Below are 26963 nucleotides of genomic sequence, written 5' to 3'. Positions count from 1 at the left end.
AAACGTTTGACCTGTGTCATTGCCAATAAAGGGTATATAACAAAGTATTGAGAAACTTTTGTTATTGACCAAATACTTATTTTCCACCATAATTTGCAAATAAATTCATTAAAAATCCTACAATGTGATTTTCTGGATTTTTTTTCTCATTTTGTCTGTCATAGTTGACGTGTACCTATGATGAAAATTACAGGCCTCTCTCATCTTTTTAAGTGGGAGAACATGCACAATTGGTGGCTGACTAAATACTTTTTTTCCCCCACTGCATCTCTCTTATCCTCTACCCATCTCTACCTCAGCTTGGAACGTCAGGTAAACTTGGAGTTGGATCTCCTCTAACATGAAGTCACAGTTGCTGATGGTATTTGGTTTGTAAATTGGGTGGCAGTGCATGACAGGTATCCTTTGTTTGTATGTGTTTGTGTTTGTGTGTATATGCGTATTTGTGCGTGCCTTGATCAGTCCCCTAGTTCCCTCCTCAGCAGTACTCCTCTCTTTGCGGATCTGGCAGGTCATTCAGGTCCAGAAACACTGAAGCATTGGACAGCTTCCTTCCATTACTGGACAAGTCCAGCAATTCCTCTGCTGTGCAGCCTGAGCTGGGTACTGAGCTGATGTACATGTCCCACACCTGTTCCACATGTCCAACTTGTCCCACCCCAACCCCTGGTCCAGAGTCCAGCTCCAGAAGCTTCTGCTTGATCTTCAGGTTCTTCTCGATGTTTCTGCGCTTGTGTTTGAACTCCAGGATGGTCTTGGTGTAGCGGTTGATGATGGTTACCGAGGAGGCCATGCAGGCTGTAAACGAGCTCCACGCCAGGCTAGAGAGAGTGAGAGTGAGAGAGAGTGAGAGAAAATAACAAGGAGATGATGGATAAACAGAATTATGAATGAAAAAATAAACATTTACAAGTCAAAGTCACATCTTTATTGGCATGTGTGTAGGAGAAGTGGACTGGTAAAGAGGGAGATTAAAAAAAAACTCAAAATGACATATTATTAAAGTGATTTTTAGACGTTTCTGTGTGTGTGCTTACATGTATGACCAGCTGTAGTCCCATGTCTGAGGCTTCCAGTCCTCTGGCCCCACACTGACTGTCAGCTGGAAGGCTGTGGTAAACATCATGTGGGCCACCATGCCGAGTAGACCTGGAAAGTCAAGTAAAAAAGTTTTTCTCAATCACTTACATGCATTTTTTGGAACAATGTTGTTGATTTTCAAAACAGAGTCCACAAGACACAGAACTCTGTAAATGCGTTTTTTAAATGTAGTTGCCTTCTCAAAACATAAATACATTAATATAAACTATATTATAATGTAAAAATTGCTAATACATTCATAAAAAGAACACGACTGCCTGCAAAAAGATTAACGCAACCATACTTATCTCTTCAGTCCAAGCAGACAAAACAGAAAGAAACACAATCCACAATAGAAATAAGGAAAGGTGAATACAAATGGAGGAACACAACTGATATGAATGTACAGTATAGGCCTCATTCCACACCAAAGCAAAGCTCTAAAATGGAAGATCACAACATTGGAGATGATGACTTAGGAGTAACCCAAAGTTACTTAGAAATAACCAAAACTTAATTCTCTGAATATCTGCATGTCTGCAATATGTAAAAAAAAAAAAAAAAAAAAAAAATACATTTTGACAGTCCCCATATCCATAGAAATGTCCCTATATTTTACATGGTATGAAACTGATGGGGTGATTTAGAATTGTGTGTAGTAGTATTTACTGATTGCCAGAAATAGTGAACACAATTGCACACATTTCTCTTCTGATGAAAACAATGTGTTAATATTCGGTGAACACTGTATTCACTGATGACATTTGTATTTAAAGTTTAGCAAAATATGGTCTAAGATATGCAAGTAAGGTACAAAGTCAAGAAAATGATCAGAAGTTCTGTAAATGTATTTAAGCATTTGATCATTGCTGTTCTGCTATAGATACGTTTCAGCACAGATCCAAAAATAGCTTGAATGCGATTGAGAAAAACTGAGTGGCACTGCGATGCAGTGGTCTAAGGCACTGCATCGCAGTGCTAGCTGTGCCACTAGAGATCCTGGTTCGAGTCCAGGCGAGGGTTTGGCCGGCAGGGATGTGGGTTCGTTTCCCACGGGGGGCCAGTATGAAAAAATAAAAAATAAAAAACGTATGCATTCACTAACTGTAAGTTGCTCTGGATAAGAGCGTCTGCTAAATGACTAAAATGTAAAATGTAAACTAGTCTAGTGCTGTAGAATAGAGCATTAGAGAGAAGTGTGTGAAGTTCCATTTTTCACCACAGGGTGACAATGTTGAGCTATAATGGCACCTACAGTAGTCCTTGAGCGCTACAGGATGTGCAGGCATTTCTTCCATCCCAGCACAAACACACCAGATTCAGCTACACTAATCCTAATCCTAAAGTCCTTGATGATGAGTTGATAGCCGAATCATGTGTGTTAGTGCTGGGCTGGAACAAAAGCCTACTCCCCCTGTAGCAGCTCTCCTAGACCAGAGTTAGAAACCATGGGATTACAGCACTTGGTTAAGCAGAGCAGAGTTGTGCCAGTGTAGAGGATTGGCAGAATGACCACTTAACTGGCCTGTTGGCTAACTTGGTGTCATGCTGCATACAATTGTAATTCTGCTCTCTTCCCCTCTCTCTGCCAAAACCTCCAATCTCTCTCCCTCTCTGCCAATCATTGCCAATCAAGGTGGCAGGTAGCCTAACGGTTAGAGAGGCAAGCCAGCAACCAAAGGGTTGCCAGTTCAAATCTTGGGTCTGATGGGAAAAATCTGGCGGGAAATGAGCTGGCAACCCTGTCTCTCTGCCAATCTTTATCTCTTTCTCCCAAGCACAGATCAGTCACCCAATGAAGAGATCAACTCCTGTGTTCTGTCCAGATATCCACCCACTCAGTCGACCCCAATGGCATGGAGAATATAGCCTACAGCTTTTAATCTCCGCGGCACAGGGCTGGAGTGATCCTTCTCCCTGGGATTACCCTATAGGGAAATAAATGTTTTTTTACCCAAAATAAGCTAGCATTGTTTTTAAAAGTCATATTGAAATGTTTACTTTTGTTTTCAGAATGTTTAAAAAACATTCAGTTTTACCGGTCAGGAAACATATGGCTTCGTTCACACAATCAATGTGAAATCAAAAACATATGTTCTCACAACTTCCAAGGAACCAAATGTGCTAGCTGGGAAGTGTTTACATGACTATTGTATACTCGGCCTACTGCCATAATCAGTTGAATATCTAATTATTAGTGTGCATGTAAACATACTCAATGTGTCTTCCATCAATCACATTCAGAACTTCCTTCAGGCAGCACCTCTACTAGTACACAACTTTATATTTCCTCCCTAAAACTTAGCTAGGCTTATTTCCCAGTGGTGGGTGAACCAAGCTGAAGGGTTGGGGGAATTGTTCTCTTCTTGGTAATGGTAAAGCATAAAGTTAATCACCCATATGGGCTGTTTGTGCTAAAACAAAGACCTCTCTCTTTCTCTCTCTCGCTCTCTCCCGCTCTCCCTCACGATTTCCCTCCATATCCCCCTCTCTCTCTCCTTTCATACCCCTCCCCCCCTCTCTCTCCCTCCATACTCCCTCTCTCCCCCTCTAGGCTGGCGGGTAGGAGCGTTGGGTCCGTAACCGAAAGGTTGCTGGATTGAATCCCCGAGCTGACAAGGTAAAAATATGTCGTTCTGCCCCTGAGCAAGGCAGTTAACCCACTGTTCCCCGGGCGCCGATGACGTGGATGTTGATTAAGGCAGCCCCCCGCACCTCTCTGATTCAGAGGGGTTGGGTTAAATGCGGAAGACACATTTCAGTTGTACAACTGACTAGGTATCCCTCTTTCTTTCTTCATACACCCCCATTATACATAAGTTTAATAATGGTTTCTCTAGCCTCTGGTCTGGCCTTTAGCATTCTTCTGGAAATCATTATAACAAGATGCTGAGCTAGGTAAACTGTGTAAGCCTCTCTATAAACTATATTAACACATTAAAAACAGGAACAACAGTAAACCCTTTTATTGATTAATTTTGTTGTTTGTAGGCAGGGCAGGATAACTCCCCTGAGATGAGACTGTTTTTATTTGCGAACAGTTTAATTGTGTTTTTAAATGTCTGTTTAATCAGTGGTTGACTTGAGGTGGCTTGGTCATCCATTCCATTAAAGGGGGACATAAAACCATTTCATTACTCACTCTTGGTTCTTTCCTACCAACCAAACGACCGCAAATTACCTGGACGCAAGACTGCCAAGAGGTTTGGATGACAGATAGCATAGCCAACATCCACTCAGACATTATTGTCTTGTTTTCCGGATCCAGATTAAGCCTACTCGAGCATTTGAGCACAGTCCAGGAGCAGACAAACCAGCTCGGTGGGTCTAGAGTCTACTCTAGACCATCACTTATCCAACAGAACACTGAAGCCTTGTGTCTGCAGAAGGCAAGTGAACTCCTCTAATAACCAACATCCATCCACCAGGACCAGATCAATACTAATCCAGACAAAACTAGACCAGCCGTCTTAAAAAGACAAATGCTCCTTGGGTGGAAACAGCCTCATAGGAAGAGTAACTGTCAAGTCCAGCCCAGTCTGCAGCCCCATAGATAGCAGTGAGCTATTTTAGCTGCCTAAAGCTGCCAGTGTGAAGACAGTGCTGATCTGCAGGGTTTCTATTGTCCCAATCAGCATCAAAAGGTTGAGACGCAAACTAACAAACTAAACATTGTTCTAACCCTAACCCTAACAGTGAGGAGGGGAGAAAAGGGACTGACTCAATAGCAAGAAGCACATGCACGTGTGCAAACAAAAAAAAGCATGAAAATGTGTTGTTACCTGAAAGGACAGTGAATATGGCAGCGAAGGCGTTGAGTTTGAGGCCGTCGATGACGTTTCCTAAGTGACACGCCTCTATGGACATGAGCATGCCTCCGGTAGCCAGGAGGAGAATATACAGACATTCTGCCACGATACACAGCCACAGCACTCCTACAGGGAGAGAAGGAGCGAGAGAGAGAGAGAGAGAGAGAGAGAGAGAGAGAGAGAGAGAGAGAGAGAGAGAGAGAGAGAGAGAGAGAGAGAGAGAGAGAGAGAGAGAGAGGGTGGGTGGGGGAGGTTAGGTGAGGGAGTAGGACCAGTGAACCATTCACCCATATCATTAACCTTCACTGTCACAGAGAAGATGTATCTGTCTCTAAGACAGACACACACGCCGCACACCACACTCATGCTCGTTCACACACACACACACACACCCCACTTGACCTACACTCGCTGCCTGGGCTATGGATGGTGGGGTGAATGGTCCTTGATATGACCACGGATGGTAAAACGTTACATTAAGTTACCCCTATTACTATGTAACTACACAGTAATAACTGTAGTAACAACATAGTTACAAACGGTAGTTACATAGGTATTACTATGCCCAGCGACGCAAGCCTACCAGACGAGCTAAATGCCTTCTATGCTTGCTTCGAGGCAAGCAACATTGAACCATGCATGAGAGCACCAGCTGTTCCAGATGACTGCGTGATCTCGCTCTTCGTAGCCGATGTGAGTAAGATCTTTAAACAGGTTAACATTCGCAAGGTTGCGGGGCCAGACATAATACCAGGACGTGTACTCAGAGCATGCGCTGACCAGCTGGCAAGTGTCTTCACTGACATTTTCAACCTATCCCTGACCTGGTCTTAAATACCAACTTGTTTCAAGCAGACCACCATAGTCCCCGTGCCCAAGAACGCCAATCAACACCATCATCACCCTGGACCTACTCCAATTCGCATACTGCCCCAACAAATCCACAGATGACACAATTGCTATTGCACTCCACACTGCCCTCACCCACCTGGACTAAAGGAATACCTATGTAAGAATGCTGTTCATAGAGCATTCAACACCATAGTCCCCTCCAAGCTCATCACCAAGCTCAAGACCCTGGGACTGAACACCTCCCTCTACAACTGGATCCTGGACTTCCTGACGCCCCCAGGTGGTGAGGGTAGGCAACAACACATACGCCACACTGACCATCAACACGGGTGCCGCTCAGGGGTGTGTGCTTAGTCCCCTCCTGTACTCCCTGTTCACCCACGACTGCACAACGGTGGTAGGACTGATCACCGACGACGATGAGGCAGCCTATAGGGAGGAGATCAGAGCCCTGGAAGTGTGGTGCCAGGACAACAACCTCTTCCTCAATGTCAGCAAGACAAAGGTGCTGATCGTGGACTACAGGAAACGAAGGGACGAACACGCCCCCATCCACATCGATGGGGCTGTCTCTTTCACATTTTGTATTTTTTTTGTCTACCTGAGAGTATCCCTTTAGCTATTTCAATTACTTAAATTTCCTAACCAACATATCCCCCATCACAAAAGCACAGAGAAAGGTATGGACTTATTGGATGAAATCAAATCATAACTGAGATTGAGAGTACATTAAAACCAACAAGGTCCCTTTTGAAATAAGTCATAATAATGCCCCTTTTGGGCACAGAGACAGTGACATTGGACTCAATATCAATTGAGTTCACAATTGAACATGTTTAATCACATCTCTCAGACTGAACAGGTGAATAGAACAGGTGAAGTTACAACTAAATTACAATCAGTTTTGGGTGTCTGTCATTCTCATTATTTTATTCTGTCAATGTCACAGGAAGATTTAATTCCAGCAAGTGCATGTGTCTGGTCTTGTCCTGTCAGGAAGCTATTCAACAGTCTTTTGTGTGGTACTGAATTAGGCACGGACAGGTTGTGTGTTTGTGTGTGTTTGTTTGTGTGTTGAACAGTATTTTGTGTGGTAGTGAATTAGTGTGCCAACACGGAGGAGGAGGAATGTCTGATTGGCAGAGTGAGACACTCTCTATTCATCCTCTCTCTTTCTATCCATCCTCTCATCCTCTTTGTAGAACTATAGAAGTCCAAACTCTACTGGATTTGAATGAGTGACTACAGCACAGCTAACACACCAGATTCTACTAATCAACTGCTTATCAGGACCTAGATTAGCAGAATCAGGTGTGTTAATGCTGGGCAGGAACAAAAGCCTGCAATCCCAGTAGCTCCCCAGGACAACGCAGTGTTTCTACTCTTCTTCAATTCTGTTAGGTTTGCACTTTTCAATTGACACTTCCAAATAAGCCTTAAGCATGTGAACCTACTCTATGATTATTAAGTGACTGGGTTCAATTTGCACCTTTTGAGCTGCACTTGCAATTCCTGATATGAGAGATGACTGGAATCTTGAAAAAATAAAACATCCATATAGCCATTTACAGATGCATAGCAAATTGTGTTAATAACACATCAATTACAATGTAATAACACATTATTACACAAAACCTACCTCTTTCATGTGAGGGTGTGACATAAATGAAACTTCTGCAGTTTTCACCTGAAATAGAATATCCCACACAATCAAAAACAATACAGTCAAACACTCAGTCATCATATTTCTAAGGTGGCTAAACCTGTGCAGTCTTTTGCTCCCTCAATGTTGAAACACACCTGATTCTACTACTCTGCAGGACGTTGAATCAGGTGTGTAACAGAGCAGGGTTGGAGAAAAATCCTGCATGCATAGCATACCCAGCAGCTCTTCGGGACGACGGTTGGCCACCCCAGTGACACAAGATTGACACCAAACATATTGAATTTCCGTCCAATTCTCAGACTGTTTGCAGACTAATTCATTACATAATTACGTGACTGTAAAAATCTGTAGGCTATTTTATCCATTCTGTTCAGAATTTCTCTGTTTTTCTTCCATAATGGGCTCAGAATCTTAAATGTGTGTTCTTAAATCCGATGATCGGTCAGCAACAGTTACCCGTTCAAAAATAGGTCTATTGTTAGAAATGTATTGTGAACTGTCGATGTAATTTCTCACGCTTGACATTCTTGCTCTTGTTGAGTGTAATCTTTCACTTAGGCTATCCAATATTTTTGAAGGAACGTGCAATTTCAGAGATGGACACTGTCATTCCATCAATAGCTCCAAAAACCCTTCACATGCAACACATGCAACTATGTCACAGTGTCGGTATTCAATTAATCAAGGAGGGATTGTTTCATTTTCTTTTAAACGGTAAATGTATGATATATAGGCCTACCCATTGACTCTTGAAGAGTATAACTTATACATTCCTCATGAGCTTAGTTAAATTGTCATACCCTATCAGAACTCACATTATAAACTTGTTTTACTCCAACGTTTATAATGTAAATGTAAACAAACAGCCTCAAAACATGGTTAAAACTATAATGTTTATATCATGGATGGTCAGCCCTTGCTTCCATAGCTCTGTCTATGAATTTGAGAGTGGTTACATTTTCCCAGCCCCATCCCTCAGCTATTTAACTCAACTTTGTTATTGTTTTAATGACATATTTCCTCTTTAAATTTAACAGTAAAATGACAAACATATTACCTTATACAGCTCACAGAACAACTATGGTCATTTGATTTCGCTCAAAAGACAAGAACAAATACATACATTTGCATAGTCCATGATTGTGAGACGCCAATTATAACTTTACATTTAAAAACGAGACTATTTCCTTTATGTTTATACATGCGTGCAGGTGCGTCACATCTCTGCGCGCAAAAAAGTTTTGTTCTCTTAGCTTCTCTACCCCCATTCAAAACAACTGGGAACTCGGAAATCTCCGACTTCCGACTTCAGTGCGTTCAAGACAAATTGGAACTTGGGAAAAAAACAAGCTCATCCAACCTGGTCATCCAACTAGGAATTCCATGTCGGAAAATCTGGCATCTTTCTAGAGCTCCGACTTTCCATCTTGAGAATCACTGACGTCATGATTTGACCGTTTTCCCCCGAGTTTCCAGTTGTCTTGAAAGCACCATCTCTCTCTTACCAGTCATATTGACGTTCTCCTCGCACGAAAACCAGATCCCGGTGTGGAACTTCCTCATAATGTACTTGTCCTCGCCAGACTCCCAGATGTACTGGACCAGTCTGCTGTCGTTAATGTTCGAGCTGTTGAACCTGATACAGAACGACTGTTTCGTGGTGAATGGGCCGGTACAGAAAGGTTTCGCAACTTTCCGTGTCCCCTCACACCAGTAGCTGGTAGTCAACGCAGTCACGGCTAGAATCAGCGCGAGGAAGTTCAAGGTAAGAGCCAGAGATACCCTCCGCTGCCGATCTATCCCTCCCATAATGGCAACCGGGAATGGGAGATGCACTAATCCGAACGTTTAACACAAGATATGGCGACTTCTCCTCAGGTCCTCCTACAGTTATCCGGCTTTCCGATAATATATCCGCGGGTAATTACAGCTGCGCAAGACTCCTGCATGTGGAGCCAATCCTCAGATATGGTCTTTTGAGAGTCTGATACTCTCACTTTGTAGCTACCCCCCCTCCTCCTCCTACCCCTCCTTTCCAGTGTATCTCTCTGTCTCTCCTCCTCCGCGGAAGGGGGGAAGGTTGCCAGCTCCTACCTGTCTGTCTGTCTGTATCAAATCAAATCAAATCAAATGTTATTGGTCACATACACGTGTTTAGCAGATGTTATTGCGCGTGTAGCGAAATGCTTGTGTTTCTAGCTCCAACAGTGCAGTATATCTGACAAGTAATATCTAACAATTTCACAACATATACCCAATTCACACAAATCTAAGTAAAGCAACGGAATTAAGAATATATAAATAAATATATGGAGGAGCAATGTCAGAGTGGCATAGACAAGATACAGTAGAATAGTATAGAATACATTATATACATATGAGATGAGTAATGCAAGATATGTAAACATTAAAGTGACTAGTGTTACATTTATCAGTGGTGGAAAAAGTACTCAATTTTCACACTGGAGTAAAAGTAAAGATACATTCATAGAAAATGACTCAAGTAAAAGTGAATGTCACCCAGTAAAATACTACTTGAGTAAAAGTATTTGGTTTTAAATATACTTAAGTATCAAAAGTAAATGCAATTGCTAAAATGTACTTAAGTATCAAAAGTAAAAGTAAAAGTATAAATCAATTACGGATAGCCAGGGGCACACTCCAACACTCAGACATCATTTACAAACGAAGCATTTGTGTTTAGTGAGTCTGCCAGATCAGAGGCAGTAGGGATGACCAGGGATGTTCTCTTGATAAGTGTGTGAATTTGACAATTTTCCTGTCAAAATGAAATTAGTACTTTTGGGTGTCACGGAAAATGTATGGAGTAAAAAGTACATTATTTTCATTAGGAATGTAGTGAAGTAAAAGTAAAAGTTGCCAAAAATATAAATAGTAAAGTAAAGTACAGATACCCCAACAAACAACTTAAGTAGTAGTTTAAAGTAATTTTACTTAAGTACTTTCCACCACTGCCATTTATTAAAGTGGCCAATGATTTCTAATCTACGTATATAAGCAGCAGCCTCTAATGTGCTAGTGAAGGCTATTTAACAGTCTGATGGCCTTGAGATAGAAGCTGTTTTTCAGTCTCTCGGTCACAGCTTTGATACACCTGTACTGACCTCGCCTTCTGGATGATAGCGGGGTGAACAGGCAGTGGCTCGGGCGGTTGTTGTCCTTGATTATCTTTTTGGCTTCCTGTGACATTGGGTGCTGTAGGTGTCCTGGAGGGCTGGTAGTTTGCCCCCGGTGATGCGTTGGGCAGACCGCACCACCCTCTGGAGAGCCCTGCGGTTGCGGGCGGTGCGGTTGCCGTACCAGGCGGTGATACAGCCCGACAGGATGCTCTCAATTGTGCATCTGTAAAAGTTTGTGAGGGTTTTAGGTGCCCAGCCTTCTTTACCACACTGTCTGTGTGGGTGGACCATTTCAGTTTGTCAGTGATGTGTATGCCGAGGAACTTGAAGCTTTCCACCTTCTCAACTGCGGTCCCGTCGATGTGGATAGGGGGGTGCTCCCTCTGCTGTTTCCTGAAGTCCACGATCATCACCTTTGTTTTGTTGATGTTGAGTAAGAGGTTATTTTCCTGGCACCACACTCCCAGAGCCCTCAAATCCTCCCTGTAGGCTGTCTCATCATTGTTGGTAATCAAGCCTACTACTGTTGTGTCGTCTGCAAACTTGAGTTGGAGGCGTGCTTGGCCATGCAGTCATGGGTGAACAGGGAGTACAGGAGGGGGCTGAGCACGCACCCTTGTGGGGCCCCAGTGTTGAGGATCATATACTTACACACACACACACAAACAAACATATACTTACACACACACAAGAGGACATTCAATGAGTGTAATGTAGTTTACGAAAGTTCAATCAGGAAGGCTGGTCTGAATGGCTCTTCACTTTTTATTAATCTAGTGAACGCATATAATTCACATTGCTTCCTATCTCACTCATCGGCATAGCAGGTATTTATAAGGTAGTGTCTATAACGTTACCTCAACAGCATAGCCTGTATTGATAGGGTCACATTTATAATGTTAGCTCATTAGCATAGCAGGTATTTATTTGGTAATGATTATAACGTTACCTCATAAGCATAGCAGGTATCTATGGTAGTGTCTATAATGTTACCTCATAAGCATAGCAGGTATCTATGGTAGTCTATAACGTTACCTCGTCAGCATAACAGGTATCTATGGTAGTCTATAATGTTACCTCGTCAGCATAGCAGGTATCTATGGTAGTCTATAATGTTACCTCGTCAGCATAACAGGTATCTATGGTAGTCTATAATGTTACCTCGTCAGCATAACAGGTATCTATGGTAGTCTATAATGTTACCTCGTCAGCATAGCAGGTATCTATGGTAGTCTATAATGTTACCTCGTCAGCATAACAGGTATCTATGGTAGTCTATAATGTTACCTCGTCAGCATAGCAGGTATCTATGGTAGTCTATAATGTTACCCGCGTCAGCATAACAGGTATCTATTGTAGTCTATAATGTTACCTCGTCAGCATAGCAGGTATCTATGGTAGTCTATAATGTTACCTCGTCAGCATAACAGGTATCTATGGTAGTCTATAATGTTACCTCGTCAGCATAGCAGGTATCTATGTTAGTCTATAATGTTACCTTGTCAGCATAGCAGGTATCTATGGTAGTCTATAATGTTACCTTGTCAGCATAACAGGTATCTATGGTAGTCTATAATGTTACCTTGTCAGCATAGCAGGTATCTATGGTAGTCTATAATGTTACCTTGTCAGCATAGCAGGTATCTATGGTAGTCTATAATGTTACCTTGTCAGCATAACAGGTATCTATGGTAGTCTATAATGTTACCTTGTCAGCATAGCGTCACGTCTTTCCTCCTTTACTATTAGCAAGCGTGAGGAATGTCATTCACCTATTAACTTCAGCCTATGAGCATGGCACTCTAAGGAAATTCCATCACGCTTGCTGATTAACCTATGGGCTCACTAGTGCAATAATCACTTTCCTTTCTTTCAATCAATGGGCATACATCTAGGGGAGTATTTATATGTCAACTCAAACCTTGTTTCCCACTTGTTGGTTTGCAGCAACCGGGGGGTTCCACACAGTCACACTCATACGTACTCACTCGCATCAAAACCAGATTCATTACCGCAATTAATGAAAGTAACGTATGCGTTCGGCCTCTCTCTCCCGCTCTTTCTCTCTCCATCTTTCCTTCACTCTCTCTCTCCGCTCATTTGTAACCTCTGGTCTGTGACCTACACTCTCACTGCCACAAATAACAGAATCCTCCTGCCGGGTGTGTGTGTGTGTGTGTGTGTGTGTAGCCTACCAGTTCCTCTTCATCCCTACAGGGGTTTTGAGATAATTAGGCTCCAGTGAGTCAGTCTATGGATATGACACATCTTTGATGCTTCTTTCCCCCAGCAGCCTCACAGCCAGGTTGAATCCAGTGAGTCACTTAGTTAGTTAACCTCCTACAGCACAGCAGTTATAATCAATGAGAAAGGAAAAATACTATTCCCACAGCCAACATCCAACTTGTTCAGGCGCTGGACAGAAAAACCAATGTAAGGGATTGAGGAATGTCTGCAAATTTGATATGTGATTTAAAAAGCTACTACTATTCCACTTGATACTTGAATAAATACAGAGGACAGGTGGTTAGATGAACTCAGGGCATGTGGGTCAAAACAGTCCATTGGAGTCGTACAGTATGTACTGCTAGGTAGAAACTATTAAATATGTGAACCTGCGGCTGTGGTTGTGCTCTGTAGATAGAGAAACCTGTGACTGTCTTCAGGTTCTGTCTCCAGTTTGATCTACAGTCACAGCCGAGATTATTGGCACCCTTGCTAAAGATGAGCAAAAAATACTGAATAAAATAAATAATACAAATACTGAGCTATATTGTATGCTCAAAACATTTATACTAATACAATTGCTCAGAGAAAGAGATTTTGTTTAACAAGTAATATCTTTTCAAAATTATTGGCACCCTGGTTTTCAATTCTCCGGCACCCTCCCCTTGCGAGGATAACGGCACTGAGCCTTTTTCTAAAATGTTTTATGAGGTTGGAGAACACATTGGGAGGGCTTTAAGACCAGTCTTTCATACAGAATGTTTCCAGATCCTTGATATCCTTCGTCTGTGTCTCTCTTATGGACTGCCCTCTTCAATTTATACCATAGGTTTTCAATGGGGTTCAAGTCCGGAGACTGAGATGGCCATTGCAAAATGTAGTTTTTTGTGATGAATTAACAATTTCTTTGTGGATTTTGATGTGTGCTTGGGGTTATTGTCTTGCTGGAAGATCCACTTGCGGCCAAGTTTCAGCCTCCTGGCAGAGGCAACCAGGTTTTTGGCAAAAATGTCCTGGTACTGGGTAAAGTTCATTATGACATTGATTTTAACAACCAGGACCAGTGGAATCAAAATAGCCCAATAACATCAAAGATCCACCACCTTATTTTACAGTAAGGAAGAGGTTATTTTCTATATTCACCCTTCTTTTGACGCCAAATCCACCATTGGTGTGCGTGGTCAAAGAGCTCTATTTTCATGTCATCCAACAAATATAAACACCTGGAGTTTGCTCAACGACATTGGCACTTGGATTAGAACTGGTGCTATGGTCAGATGACATGAAAATAGAGCTCTTTGGCCATGCACAACAGTGGTGGGTTTGGCGTCAAAGAAGGATGCATAAGCAGAAAATAACCCCATACCTACTGTAAAATAAGGGTGGTGGATCTTTGATGTTATGGGGCTATTTTGCTTCCACTGGTCCTGGGGCCCTTGTTAAGGTCAACGGCATCATGAACTATACCCAGTACCATGACATTTTAGCAAAAAACCTACTTGCCTCTGCCAAGACAATAATCGCAAGCACACATCAAAATCCACAAAGAAATGGTTAAATGACCACAAAATCAACATTTTGCAATGGCCATCTCAGTCTCCGAACCTGAACCCCATTGAAAACCTATGGTATGAATTGGAGAGGGCAGTCCATAACCACAGACGAAGGATATCGAGGATCTGGAAAGATTCTGTATGGAGGAATGGTCTAAGATCCCTCCCAATGCGTTTACGAAAGTAAATGGCAGGTAGCTTAGTGGTTAAGAGCGTTGTGCCAGTAACTGAGAGGTCGCTGGTTCTAATCCCCGAGCCAACTAGGTGAAAAATCTGTCGATGTGCCCTTGAGCAAGCACTTAACCCTAATTGCTCCTGTAAGTCGCTCTGGATAAGAGCGTCTGCTAAATTATGTTCTCCAATCTCATAAAACATTTTAGAAAAAGGCTCAGTGCCGTTATCCAAAAACAGGGGTGCCAATTATTTTGACTCCTATCTTTTTGAGATAACGTTTTACTTCTTAAACCCATTTTTTTCTCTCTATGTTTATTTTTTATTTTTATATATATATTTTTGAGCCATTGTATTAGTATAAAACAATATAATTTCTTATTTTTTTTCTCCGTTGCTCAGTATTTGTATTATTTATTTTATACAGTCTTTTTTGCTCATCTTTATCAATCGTGCCAATCATTTCGGTCATGTGTCCTAAGGCTGTGGTGGTCATGACATTTTGTCAGCCGGTGATTGTCAAGCAAATAGCTGCCGGTCTCACGGTAATTTACCATTAATTAACATACACACATTTAGCATCTTGTGGCTTTCACGCATAGCCTACAAGCCACTGACATCTACATTTAAAAAAGTCTAATAAATCCATGTAATATAGCCTACACCATCACAATAAATCCATTATTTATTTTAGACAGGTCTAAAGAAACATGATATAACATAAGGACAACTCAGAATAGCGTACTCTGTGTTGTCCTTATGTTAGGCCCTGATCTGGCTATGCCATATGGCTGTGGGCTACACTACTTCATTTAGCAGACAAGATTTGCTTGGAATTCCAAGGCATTATTTTATAATATTTTATAGTATGAAGAATACAATTGAACATAGCTGAATAAAATAGAAATTCTATTTTCTCCAAACGATTTGAGGGAGTGCGCACATGCGGCTATTCTGTGTTGAGCTGTTAACAAAGAAACAGGTATTCTTATATGCTTAATTTAGAGTTATTTATGTAACTTTAGTTGTGATACAAATGTTGGGTTGTATGATTTGATTTTGAATACATTCTAAGGCTGCATGATGCGACTTTAATTATTATTTGAAAAAAGTTGCATGAAAGGCATGAGCTCTGCTTTGTTTCTTGCGCAGGCTGTACACACTTCATCAGTCTCTCATTCACAATTTGACAAGCACTTGATAATGCCTCGAATTTCCCAGCTGCATTCCCTTTGGCTCGAGAGGTTTTCTTGCCTCGGTTGGCTCGGCAGGCTCCCATCCCACGTCATGCCTCAGCTGGCTCGTCAGGCTCCCATGCCTCAGCCGGCTCGTCAGGCTTCCACGCCTCAGCTGGCTCATCAGGCTCCCGCGTCTCAGCCGGCTCGTGAGGCCCGTCAGGCTCGACAGGTTCCCGCTCCTCGGCCGGCTCAAGAGGCTCCCATGTCTCGGCCGGCCCGTCAGGCTCGCCCAGGTGGGATGCCGGGTGGTGTCCCTAGAGGGGGGGTACTGTCTTGCCTGCTCCCGCTCCCCCTCCCTGGCGCTCGATGGCGCCAGGCTGCCCATCATTACGCACACCTGTCACCATCGTTTCGCGAATCAGCGCTTCATTGGACTCACCTGGACTTCATCATTGTTTGATTGCCTCCCCTATATCTGTCACTTCCTCAGTTTCATTCCCATGTCTGCATAATGTCGTTATGTTTCCCCTGTCCAGACGCTGTCCGTGTTTTGTTTCATGTCTATTTATTATTATCCTCACCCTGTACTTCCTTCTCATCTCCAAGCGTCTGTCGTTACAATAGATCCCAAATTAATACAACCACTAGCATCAAAAAAACTGTTTTAAGCAATGAGCCTGACACAACAGATGAGAACTATTAGGATATTTCTTCACATTATAAGTGCAGCAGTGTGCACATGGCAGTAGGCTAAAGCGCATATGTTCCATTAGCAGGAAAACACCAATTATCAAAAGTGACCACAAATGCGATTATGCATGTAATGCTTTTATTATAAAGGTGCATTTATATGGTGAAAAGGATCTTCCCCAAACTTGAAACTCACGCGCTGCGTATGCATGCCAGTTAGGCTCTACACCCCTTGTAAAGCGGATTAATGTGCTTCATTTTAAGACGTTATATGGCCACTTTAGTTGTGATACAAACCTTATCAAAACATATAGACCTATGGGCTAGGCTACATGAGGTGTGCGACTATGATTTGAAAAAGTCACAAAAAAAAGCATGCGCTGTTTGCCTTAAGCTGGGCATCATTCACAAGTGATAATATATCATTCACAAGTGATAGGCTAATATTGTCACCCATCACACTATTCTTGATTTAATCTTGTCTTTATATATATTAAATAGTATATGTGTGAAATTTGTTTTGATTTAGAATGGACCATTATCATACACCTATCTTGAAACAGGGGCATCTATGCACTTAAATAGCGAATGGAGGACACTTTTCCGTGGTTCATTTTCATGCCAGCCAGGTAGGCTATACTCCTGTTTTAAAGAGAAGCAATGTGCTTAATATTAGGAAAGTTGAGAAATAAATATAGTAAGCCTATAGAAAGTTGATCGGATCCTCCTCTTTTTAATAGAGGCCATCACTTACGCAATTGCATAGCCTATAGAAATGTTGCACAACATCAGCTCATGGGCTCTCATGAAGTGTTTGATTACATTTGCATTGATGAGTGAGTAGTCATGCTGTACTTCGCTCCGCAGGTAATATGACACATTACATTACAATGGAACGATTTGATTAGTGTAATGTTAGCTAGCTACATAGTTGTCTTTGTATCAAAGATAAAGGTGTAGTATAGAGAAACTATCGAGGTTAGCTAGCCAGCTACATTCGTTCGCAGCGACGCCGTTTTTTCAAACAAAGTCAACACCGCAGCCATTGCTAGCTAGCCAACACTACCAGCTAGCAGTACTGTAGCAACTAAATACAATATAATTTTAGTCAATGAGAATTTTGCAACGCAAAGCTTCACTTTTTGAACATTCGAGATGTGTAGTCCACTTGTGTAGCTAGCATGACTGACTTTGTGCTAGCTAGCCAATGTGTAATTATTTATGCGTTATGAAAGGAACTAGACACGGACACAAATTATCTGTTTAGTGTGTTAACACACTATTGGTAGTTTGTTGTAACCAAGTATTGGTGCTAAACCGTGTGTTATTGGATGCTAGCATGCTAGTTAGCTATGGCGTCATAGGATATGGTGCCCTGGGCGGTTTTCACGGAAGAATACTGTACCAAGTTAGCTAGCTGAATAAACTAAGTTAGAGTCTATTCCAAGAAACATTGAACCGCTGTAGTTTACAACAATTCTAATTTCTAAAGTGGAAGTTGGGAGAGTTATATTTGAGTGTTTCAGTGAAAGGTAAGTGAGGGAGGCCCCGCTCTCTTCCTTCCCCAGATGTTTAGTTAATTTTATTCCGATCACTTTTGCATTATTGTAGCCTTTTCTGTAGCCTGTCAACTATGTGTCTGTCTATCCCTGTTCTCTCCTCTCTGCACAGGCCATACAAACGCTTCACACCGCGTGGCTGCTGCCATTCTAATCTGGTGGTCCCTGCGTGCACGACCCATGTGGAGTTCCAGGTCTCCAGCAGCCTCTGGAACTGCCGTTCTGCGGCCAACAAGGCAGAGTTCATCTCAGCCTATGCTACCCTCCAGTCCCTCGACTTCTTGGCGCTGACGGAAACATGGATTACCACAGAAAACACTGCTACTCCTACTGCTCTTTCCTCGTCTGATCATGTGTTCTCGCATACCCTGAGAGCATCTGGTCAGCGCGGCGGTGGCACAGGAATCCTCATCTCTCCCAAGTGGACATTCTCTCTTTTCCCCCTGACCCACCTGTCTATCTCCTCATTTGAATTCCACACTGTCACAGTCACTAGCCCATTCAAGCTTAACATCCTTATCATTTATCGCCCCTCAGGTTCCCTTGGAGAGTTCATCAATGAGCTTGACGCCTTGATAAGTTCCTTTCCTGAGGATGGCTCACCCCTCACATTTTTCTGGGTGACTTTAACCTCCCTACGTCTGTCTTTGACTCATTTCTCTCTGCCTTCTTTCCACTCCTTTCCTCTTTTGACCTCACCCTCTCACCGTCCCCCCCTACTCACAAGGCAGGCAATACGCTTGACCTCATCTTTACTAGATGCTGTTCTTCTACTAATCTCACTGCAACTCCCCTCCAAGTCTCCGACCACTACTTTGTATCCTTTTCTCTCTCGCTCTCCTCCAACACTACTCACTCTGCCCCTACTCAGATGTGCCGTCGCAACCTTCGCTCTCTCTCTCCCGCTACGCTCTCCTCTTCCATCCTATCATCTCTTCCCTCTGCTAAATCCTTCTCCCTCCGATCTCCTGATTCTGCCTCCTCAACCCTCCTCTCCTCCCTTTCTGCATCTTTTGACTCTCTATGTCCCCTATCCTCCCGGCCGGCTCGTTCCTCCCCTCCTGCTCCGTGGCTTGACGACTCATTGCGAGCTCACAGAACAGGGCTCCGGAAATGGAGGAAAACTAGACTCCCTGCGGACCTGTCATCTTTTCACTCCCTCCTCTCTACATTTTCTTCCTCTGTTTCTGCTGCTAAAGCCACTTTCTACCACTCTACATTTCAAGCCTCTGCCTCTAACTCTAGGAAGCTCTTTGCCACCTTCTCTTCCCTGCTGAATCCTCCTCTTCCTCCCCCTCCCTCCTCCCTCTCTGTGGATGACTTCGTCAACCATTTTGAAAAGAAGGTTAACGACATCCGATTCTCATTTGCCCTATGCTTTGACTTCTTTCTCCCCTCTCTCTCCAGATGACTTGTGACTGCAGGCCGCCCAACAACCTGCCCGCTTGACCCTATCCCCTCCTCTCTTCTCCAGACCATTTCCGGAGACCTTCTCCCTTACCTCACCTCGCTCATCAACTCATCCTTGACCGCTGGCTATGTCCCTTCCGTCTTCAAGAGAGCGAGAGTTGCACCCCTCCTCAAAAAACCTACACTCGATCCCTCCGATGTCAACAACTACAGACCAGTATCCCTTCTTTCTTTTCTCTCCAAAACTCTTGAGCGTGCCGTCTCTAGCCAACTCTCCTGCTATCTCTCTCAGAATTACCTTCTTGATCCAAACCAGTCAGGTTTCAAGACTGGTCATTCAACTGAGACAGCTCTTCTCTGTTTCACAGAGGCTCTCCACACTGCTAAAGCTAACTCTCTCTCCTCTGCTCTTATCCTTCTAGACCTATCTGCTTCCTTTGATACTGTGAACCATCAGATCCTCCTCTCCACCCTCTCCGAGTTGGGCATCTCCGGCGCTGTTCACTCTTGGATTGCGTCCTACCTGACAGGTCGCTCCTACCAGGTGGCATGGCGAGAATCTGTCTGTTTGTCAGTACCCCAGCCAATTTTTAGGTCCATTGTTTGAGCATTTAGATTTCTGTATTTTTATATAAAAATTCTACACATTGCCCCTCTTTTCCTGACGCGATGGAGGTTTGTGTCAGGCATGGCTGCAGGCCATCCGACATTCTGCTTATGGTGTCGATACGACACCTGAAGTCATTCATCAGCTGCGGTTGACCGTGTCCAGTGATCACTTTGTGGCCACTGACTACAATGAGGAGCAGTTGAAACCAGGTTTTGTTCCCACCATCTTTCCACCATGGACGGGAAAGCTCTAACCAGTCAAGGTATGTTGCTAGCTAAGTTGCTAACACCTGTAGATAGTCACTACAAAGTAATTTATAATGTAATTTGTTTGCCATTCCCTGAACTAATTTGTGGTGTTTTTAGCTTAGCAACTACTGTAACGGTAACGTTATCCTGTCTTACTGACTGTTTTGTTTATTTTGCTTTGTGATGCAACTCCCTTTTGCATTATAATGTTACTAATAAGAAATAGTATGGCGTCACAGTTTTCTGTAGTGCTATTGATTGCATAAAGTTACTCGCCCTAGTTAAGGTCCATGAGTAGGACACAGCCCTAGCCAGAGCTATATAGATAAATATATGGCTCTGGCCCTAGCTGGTGCATGAGTTGTAATGACAACAAACTAGCCCAACCTTTACATTATTTCAATTAAAACATTTAGAATATCAGATCAGCTCATTGACATGTAATGACTGACTCTGTTTTATACCAGCCAACATCACCAATCACTTTTTCTGTTTCTACCTGCCTGGGAGGGAATGGAAGAAGGAAAGGGGTGGTGGGACAGATATTAGGATAGGACAATGAACTATACTGTCTCTGATTTTATCTTTGTTCAATTTCTCACATCTTCTAGCTTTGTATCCTTTTCACACCCGTTTCAAAGAGGGGACCCAATGTTCCTCCACTCATGCCTCCTACAAAACATGTTCAGGAGAATGCAAGGAAAGACTAATTAGGACACATTTTTGTTTTGTTATTCTGTTACACATCTTTCAGGAGATCCGAGAAGCCGTGTGGAGTATTCCAAACAGGCCAAGGACTGGGTAGAGAAGAGTGGCTGAACAGAAGACATTCCACTTTAGAACCCGATTGATCCAGCAGGCTGTCAAGCGGCGGGAAGATAAACAAAGACCCAGACTTCAAAGTTGACACCCCAGACCTACCTCCCAACATCGCCCCGGTTGAAAAACCAACCAAGGAGGAGCTGGTGGAAAATAGAGAAATAATAGAAAAGTAATAACACGTAATAATAAAAGTAATAATAAATACACAATGAGTAACGATAACTTGGCTATATACACGGGGTACCAGTACTGAGTCGATGTGCAAGGGTACAAGGTAATTGAGGTAGATATGTACATATAACTAGGAATAAAGTGACAGATAATAAACAGTAACAGCAGCGAACGTGATGAGTCAAAAAAGGTGGTGCAAATAGATGAATGCAGATAGTCTGGGTAGCTATTTTGTTAACTATTTAGCAGTCTTATGGCTTGGGGGTAGGAGCTGTTCAGGGTCCTGTTGGTTCCAGACTTGGCGCATCGGTACCGCTTGCTGTGTGTGATGCAACAATTTCCATGGTAATATAGAATGTTCATTCAAATGATGCTAACTGATGTGGCTCATGCATTGGAATGTATTTTTTGTGATGTCAGTTGGGTTGATTCAACAAATCACAGCACAGATTGATGTGTACACTTCCTGCTTTTACTTTATGCTTTTACTTCTGGCTTTGCTCCAATGGGTACACTTGCAATGGCCGGCAGTCCACCAATTATACCATCATTGTCTTGAATGGGAACACCCATTCTATTCAATGAGGGGATTCGATTAATCTGGCCCGGGCAGCCATGTTTTGTGCCGGGTTAAGTTTTGGAACCGGGCTGCCTCCCAGGCGTGAGAGTCGGATTCTGTGGGAAGGTCTCAATTGCATACTCCTCGTATCCTCTCTCCTCGTCTCCTTCTCGACCTCTGGCTTTCTCACCAATGTGTTTTGAGAAGGAGAGAGGACGTAAAGAGTATGCAATTGGGATCTTCCCTGTGTTTTACATAACCCCACGGTTCTCATAGCTACCGTCCTATAGGTTTTTAATCCAACCCAACCCTAATCAAGCTCACCTGTTGGAGTGAAAACCTACAAGACGGTTGCTCTCCAGGAACATGTTTGTAAATCCCTGGTCTAACTAATGCTGAGTGACAGTGTGAATGGCATAGTAACTATGTAATTGTTGTTTTATAATAACATTGTTTATTACGTTTTTTTTTTAACTACAATGTTATTTCTTGAAAATGTTATTCGTATAAGACGCTATGAGCTTCCTAACATCCTGGAATCCAATGTAGCTGCTGTTGGGGTCAGGGTAGTTGGATGTAATTGCTGACACCACAGGCTTGGAGTACCCGTCATTGGCTTCGACCTAGATGTTCTCCCCTCAGCATCCACTCTAAGGTCATCCGATAAGAGACCAGTCTGTATTTGGTCCCATGTTTTATGAGCTGAAATAAAAGATCCCAGAAATGTTCCATATGCACAAAAAGCTTATTTCTCTCAAATTTTGTGGAATTTTTTTTTTACATCCCTGTTAGTGAGCATTTCTCCTTTACCAAGATAATCCATCCGCCTGACAGGTGTGGCATATCAAGAAGCTGATTAAACATCATGATCATTACACAGGTGCTCCTTGTGCTGGGGACAATAAAAGGCCACTCTAAAATGTGCAGTTTTGTCACACAACACAATGCCACAGATGTCTCAAGTTTTGAGGGAGCGTGCAATTGGCATGCTGACTGCAGGAATGTCCACCAAAGTTTTGCCAGAGAATTGAATGTTAATTTCTCTACCACAAGCCGCCTCCAACATTGTTTTTGAGAATTTACCCGAAAGGCTTCCTGCCGCAATACTATTAACGGCTCTCTTGGTATTGTATACGTGAAGACTGTATAGCCAACTCATTGTTCAAAGGGTGTTAGTGGTCAAGTGTGAGGCTGTTTTTCTTTCTCTTGTGTGTGGGTTTACAGGCTAATTAGGATATTATTGGTATAAAAGCTACACTGGCAATTGCAAGCAACATGTTCTTCTCTACTACCACTATTGACTTTTTACTTCTTACACTGTTTGGTAATATACATTCTTGTTTATGTAGACCCAGATTGTGAAGTGCGCTTCCCATACATTCTATTTCTATGGCGCGCATCCATTCGTTCTAGACACTCTGTACCTAGCCAGCATGTCATCACTGTCAGACACACTTGAAGGGGACTACAGTAGCCAGTTACATTATGGGGTTTAGGCAGGATACTCTAAAATACAGTTGGAAGGGTGTCATTAGGTAGGCTATTTATTTTCATTTTTTCAGAGTAATATAAATATCCTGTGACAGTGGCGGCTCCTGAAAAAATTCTCAGGGGGGGCAATTTTTCTGATGATTTAGGTGACCTACACACATTTTAAAAAAGATATGTCCAGCAACAACATGAAGACAGGGGCAGCATATAAGTCAATGCCAGAAGCATTTATTGACTGATCTCAAAAGTGTTGGCTTACAAAAGCAAAATAAGTTATCACAGTAAAAATAATCAAGGGTGTTCTTTCACATTCCTCAACACTGCATAAACAATATGCATTTCCATAAACAAATGAAATATCAGCTGAAAATACAGCATCTTGGTATTTGTTCAGATTGCAGGATCAACAAGAGCTTTTACCACATTTTTTGCCTCATGGTTGAATTGGAAATATGTGCACCTGAGCATAATTCACAACAAGCAAGCAGGAGCTTTTGATAGAGGCTACTGAAAACATTGATGCAAGTTATTGGTAATAAGAAATTTTTATAGACTTCCATATTCTGCCCTCTTGTATAGATTTGTGAAAATGAACAGTGATAGACATTTTGCCTGAAAACAGAATTTGAAAATAATTTCTAGAAAAGGTAAACACAGCTATCTGTATGGCTTTGTAAAAATGAACAACCATATTCTGGCCAATTGTATAGATTTGTAAAAATGAACATGAACAGATTATTATTTTTTTAAAACTTTTTTTTTAATGAAAAATAACTATTTTAAACAACATCAACTGTGAACTGATTTGGGCGTGTGTGTGTTAAAGAGACAGACAGGGAGGGACAAAGAGAGAGAGAGGCTACATTACTTGTACTGAAACTGTTCTCTTCTCTCTTTCAATGCAGCAAAGCGGTCAATGACTTTCTCATTGAAATCAGGCATGCTGAGGACTAGTTCCCTCTCCATGGAAAGCATGGCCAGTGCATTCAGACGTTCCTGGCCCATTGAATTTCGTGGGAATGTCTTAACTCGTGTCAAAGTTGAGAAACATCTCTCAGCTTCAGCTGTTGTCATGGGAGTAGTTATGAGGATGTTCAACAGAGTCACAGTCTCAGAGAACGTCTCCTGGAGGTTGTAGCTCATGAGAACCTGGTACAGTGCCAGTGCACCACAGTTTGACTTTCTCGTCGTCGGCAAAAAGACCGTTCAGTCTCTCCAAAAGCACACTGGCGATTGAGACTGAGGTTGATTCCGAGATGGGAAGGAACTCAAAAAGCGCTCCTGCACTTTGTGGTTGCTATCTATGTACCTCAGCACAAGCACCAGCTGTGTCTGTGTAGAAACGTCCGTGGTCTCGTCAGCTTGGATAGCTACGAAGTTCGCCCGACTTCACCTCCTCCACAATATGTTCCCTCATGACCGCTAGCATACACTCCAGTAGCTCGTTTTGAATGGTCTTTGATGTGAACTTCTTTCAAAGAGACAATCGAGTTGCACTGAAGGCTAGCCATCTTGATAGTAGTACGTGAATTGATTGATGCTGCTACCCGCTCTTTTCTTAGTTACGTTCATGGTTATGTTACGTATGACGAAAGCGCGTAAGTGCAAGCCCTCAGAAACCCATAGAGATTGTATTGAAAGCTCTGATATTTGAAAAAAAAAGATTTTACATGAGAGTCTATGAGATACTTCTGGGGCGATTTTCAACCTGACTGATATCGCCCCAAAAGGGGCGGGGCCATTTGAAGCACGACTTTAGCCTGATTGGACATTTAGTGGCAGATCAGACGTCTAGATTAGAACACTGATAACTACTGTTGCCGTGATATAATTGATTAGAAAAAAAATCCCTTCCTTTTCCCGTTTGGCAGTGCGTCGCCCATATCGCCCTAATGAACACACCGCCCCTGTCCTGTGAGTAGTATTAGCCAAAACACTTACGCCCGGCCAAACTGAACAATCGGGGGAGAAGGGCCTTGTTCAGGGAGGTGACCAAGAACCCGATAGTCACTCTGACAGAGCTGCAGAGTTCCTTTGTGGAGATGGGAGAACCTTTCAGAAGGACAACCATCTCTGCAGCACTCCACCAATCAGGCCTTTATGGTAGAGTGGCCAGACGAAAGCCACTCCTCAGTAAAAGGCACATGACAGCCCGCTTGGAGTTTGCCAAACGGCACCTAAAGGACTCTCAGACCATGAGAAACAAGATTGAACTTTTTGGTCTGAACGCCAAGCGTCACGTTTGGAGGAAACCTGGCACTATCCCTACGATGAAGCATGGTTGTCGCAGCATCATGCTGTGGGGATGTTTTTCAGCGGCAGGGACTGGGAAAGTAGTCAGGATCGAGGGAAAGATGAACGGAGCAAAGTACAGAGATATCCTTAATGAAAACCTCAGACTGGGGCGAAGGTTCACCTTCCAACAGGACATCGACCCTAAGCACACAGCCAAGACAATGCAGGAGTGGCTTCGGGACAAGTCTCTGAATGTCCTTGAGTGGCCAGCGAGAGCCAGGACTTGAACCCAATCTAACATCTCTGGAGAGACCTGAAAATAGCTGTGCAGCGACGCTCCCCATCCAACCTGACAGAGCTTGAGAGGATCTGCAGAGAAGAATGGGAGAAACTCCCCAAATACATTTACATTTACATTTTAGTCATTTAGCAGACGCTCTTATCCAGAGCGACTTACAGTTAGCACATACATTATGTTATCGAACCCACAACCCTGGCGTTGCAAACGCCATGCTCTACCAACTGAGCTACATCCCCTGCCGGCCATTCCCTCCCCTACCCTGGACGACGCTGGGCCAATTGTGCAGGCCACACAACGCTGGGCCACACAAATACAGGTGTGCCAAGCTTATAGCGTCATACCCAAGAAGACTCAACGCTGTAATTGCTGCCAAAGGTGCTTCAACAAAGTACTGAGTAAAGGATCTGAATACTTATATAAATGTGATATTTCAGTTTTTTATTTTTAATACATTTGCAAAAATTTATAAAAAACAGTTTTTGCTTTGTCATTATGGTGTATTGTGTGTAGAATAAGGCTGTAACGTAACAAAATGTGGAAAACATCAAGGGGTCTGAATAGTTTCCGAATGCACTGTATAAACAGCCCAGAATTGTTTTGGGGTGAATTTCCCCTTTTAATATGAATTACCATCAGCTAAATGGTAAATTATTTCTGTCATTCTGAGCACCGTGGGTGGACACCCTAATCATATGGGTCCGGCAGAGTTCTCCAATGTCTGGTCAATTAAAATGTTGCCGGTCAAATGTCTGGTGCCACATTTTCCTAATGGAAACCCTGCTCTGTACAACCACAGCAGCACACCACCCAATACCCAATGGCCTTGGAGCACGTCGATTGAAGAGCAAGATTCCCTTGTGTATGGGCTGGATTTATGTATGAATGAATGTATGAGGTGAGCTCGTCCACAAAGATCCTATATAAATCAGTTCTAAATGTACAGTAATTATATTAGCTCGTCTACAATGGTGACATACTAATGGACGGTCATCCTTAGGGAGAGAGTGTTAACTCTGTTGGAATTAAAATGGGTCAAAAGGAACATTCTGAGTGGGCCGTTCGGATTGTTTGATTAATGACTTCTGGTCACGTCACCTCTTATAATCCAGTGCCTTTCGCAGTGTTAAACACATTTGACAATGTCAAATTCTTTAGTGCATCCTTGTATGAAAAGGACCGGTTATTTGCTACC

The 26963-nt window shown here is 42.8% G+C and overlaps 1 protein-coding gene across 1 annotated transcript; it reads right to left on the bottom strand.

The window, feature by feature from the left end:
* Nucleotides 1–230: 230 nt before the first annotated feature.
* Nucleotides 231–9379, bottom strand: gsg1l2b (gsg1-like 2b). Its single transcript, XM_041859393.2, has 5 exons — nt 8913–9379; nt 7381–7428; nt 4863–5015; nt 1038–1149; nt 231–821 (listed from the first exon to the last, which is right to left on the bottom strand). The coding sequence occupies exons 1-5, from the start codon at nt 9214–9216 to the stop codon at nt 479–481; spliced, it is 960 nt and encodes a 319-aa protein (XP_041715327.1). The 5' UTR covers nt 9217–9379; the 3' UTR covers nt 231–478.
* Between the last annotated feature and the right edge of the window lie 17584 nt (nt 9380–26963).

This window comes from Coregonus clupeaformis, chromosome 31 (genome assembly GCF_020615455.1).
Source record: "Coregonus clupeaformis isolate EN_2021a chromosome 31, ASM2061545v1, whole genome shotgun sequence".
NCBI classification, from domain to species: Eukaryota; Metazoa; Chordata; class Actinopteri; order Salmoniformes; family Salmonidae; genus Coregonus; species Coregonus clupeaformis.
Note: the sequence above shows the minus strand (reverse complement) of the source record. Positions and strands in the feature narration are given on the sequence as shown.

What these genes read in the sequence shown, in the direction of transcription:
- gsg1l2b (XM_041859393.2), bottom strand. Translation starts at nt 9,216, where the DNA reads ATGGGAGGGATAGATCGGCAGCGGAGGGTATCTCTGGCTCTTACCTTG. An exon ending in GGAGAACGTCAATATGACTG is followed by an intron (nt 7,429 to 8,912) that starts GTAAGAGAGAGA and finishes ATTCTATTTCAG; the next exon opens with GTGAAAACTGCAGAAGTTTC. An exon ending in GACTACAGCTGGTCATACAT is followed by an intron (nt 822 to 1,037) that starts GTAAGCACACAC and finishes CACTCTCTCTAG; the next exon opens with CCTGGCGTGGAGCTCGTTTA.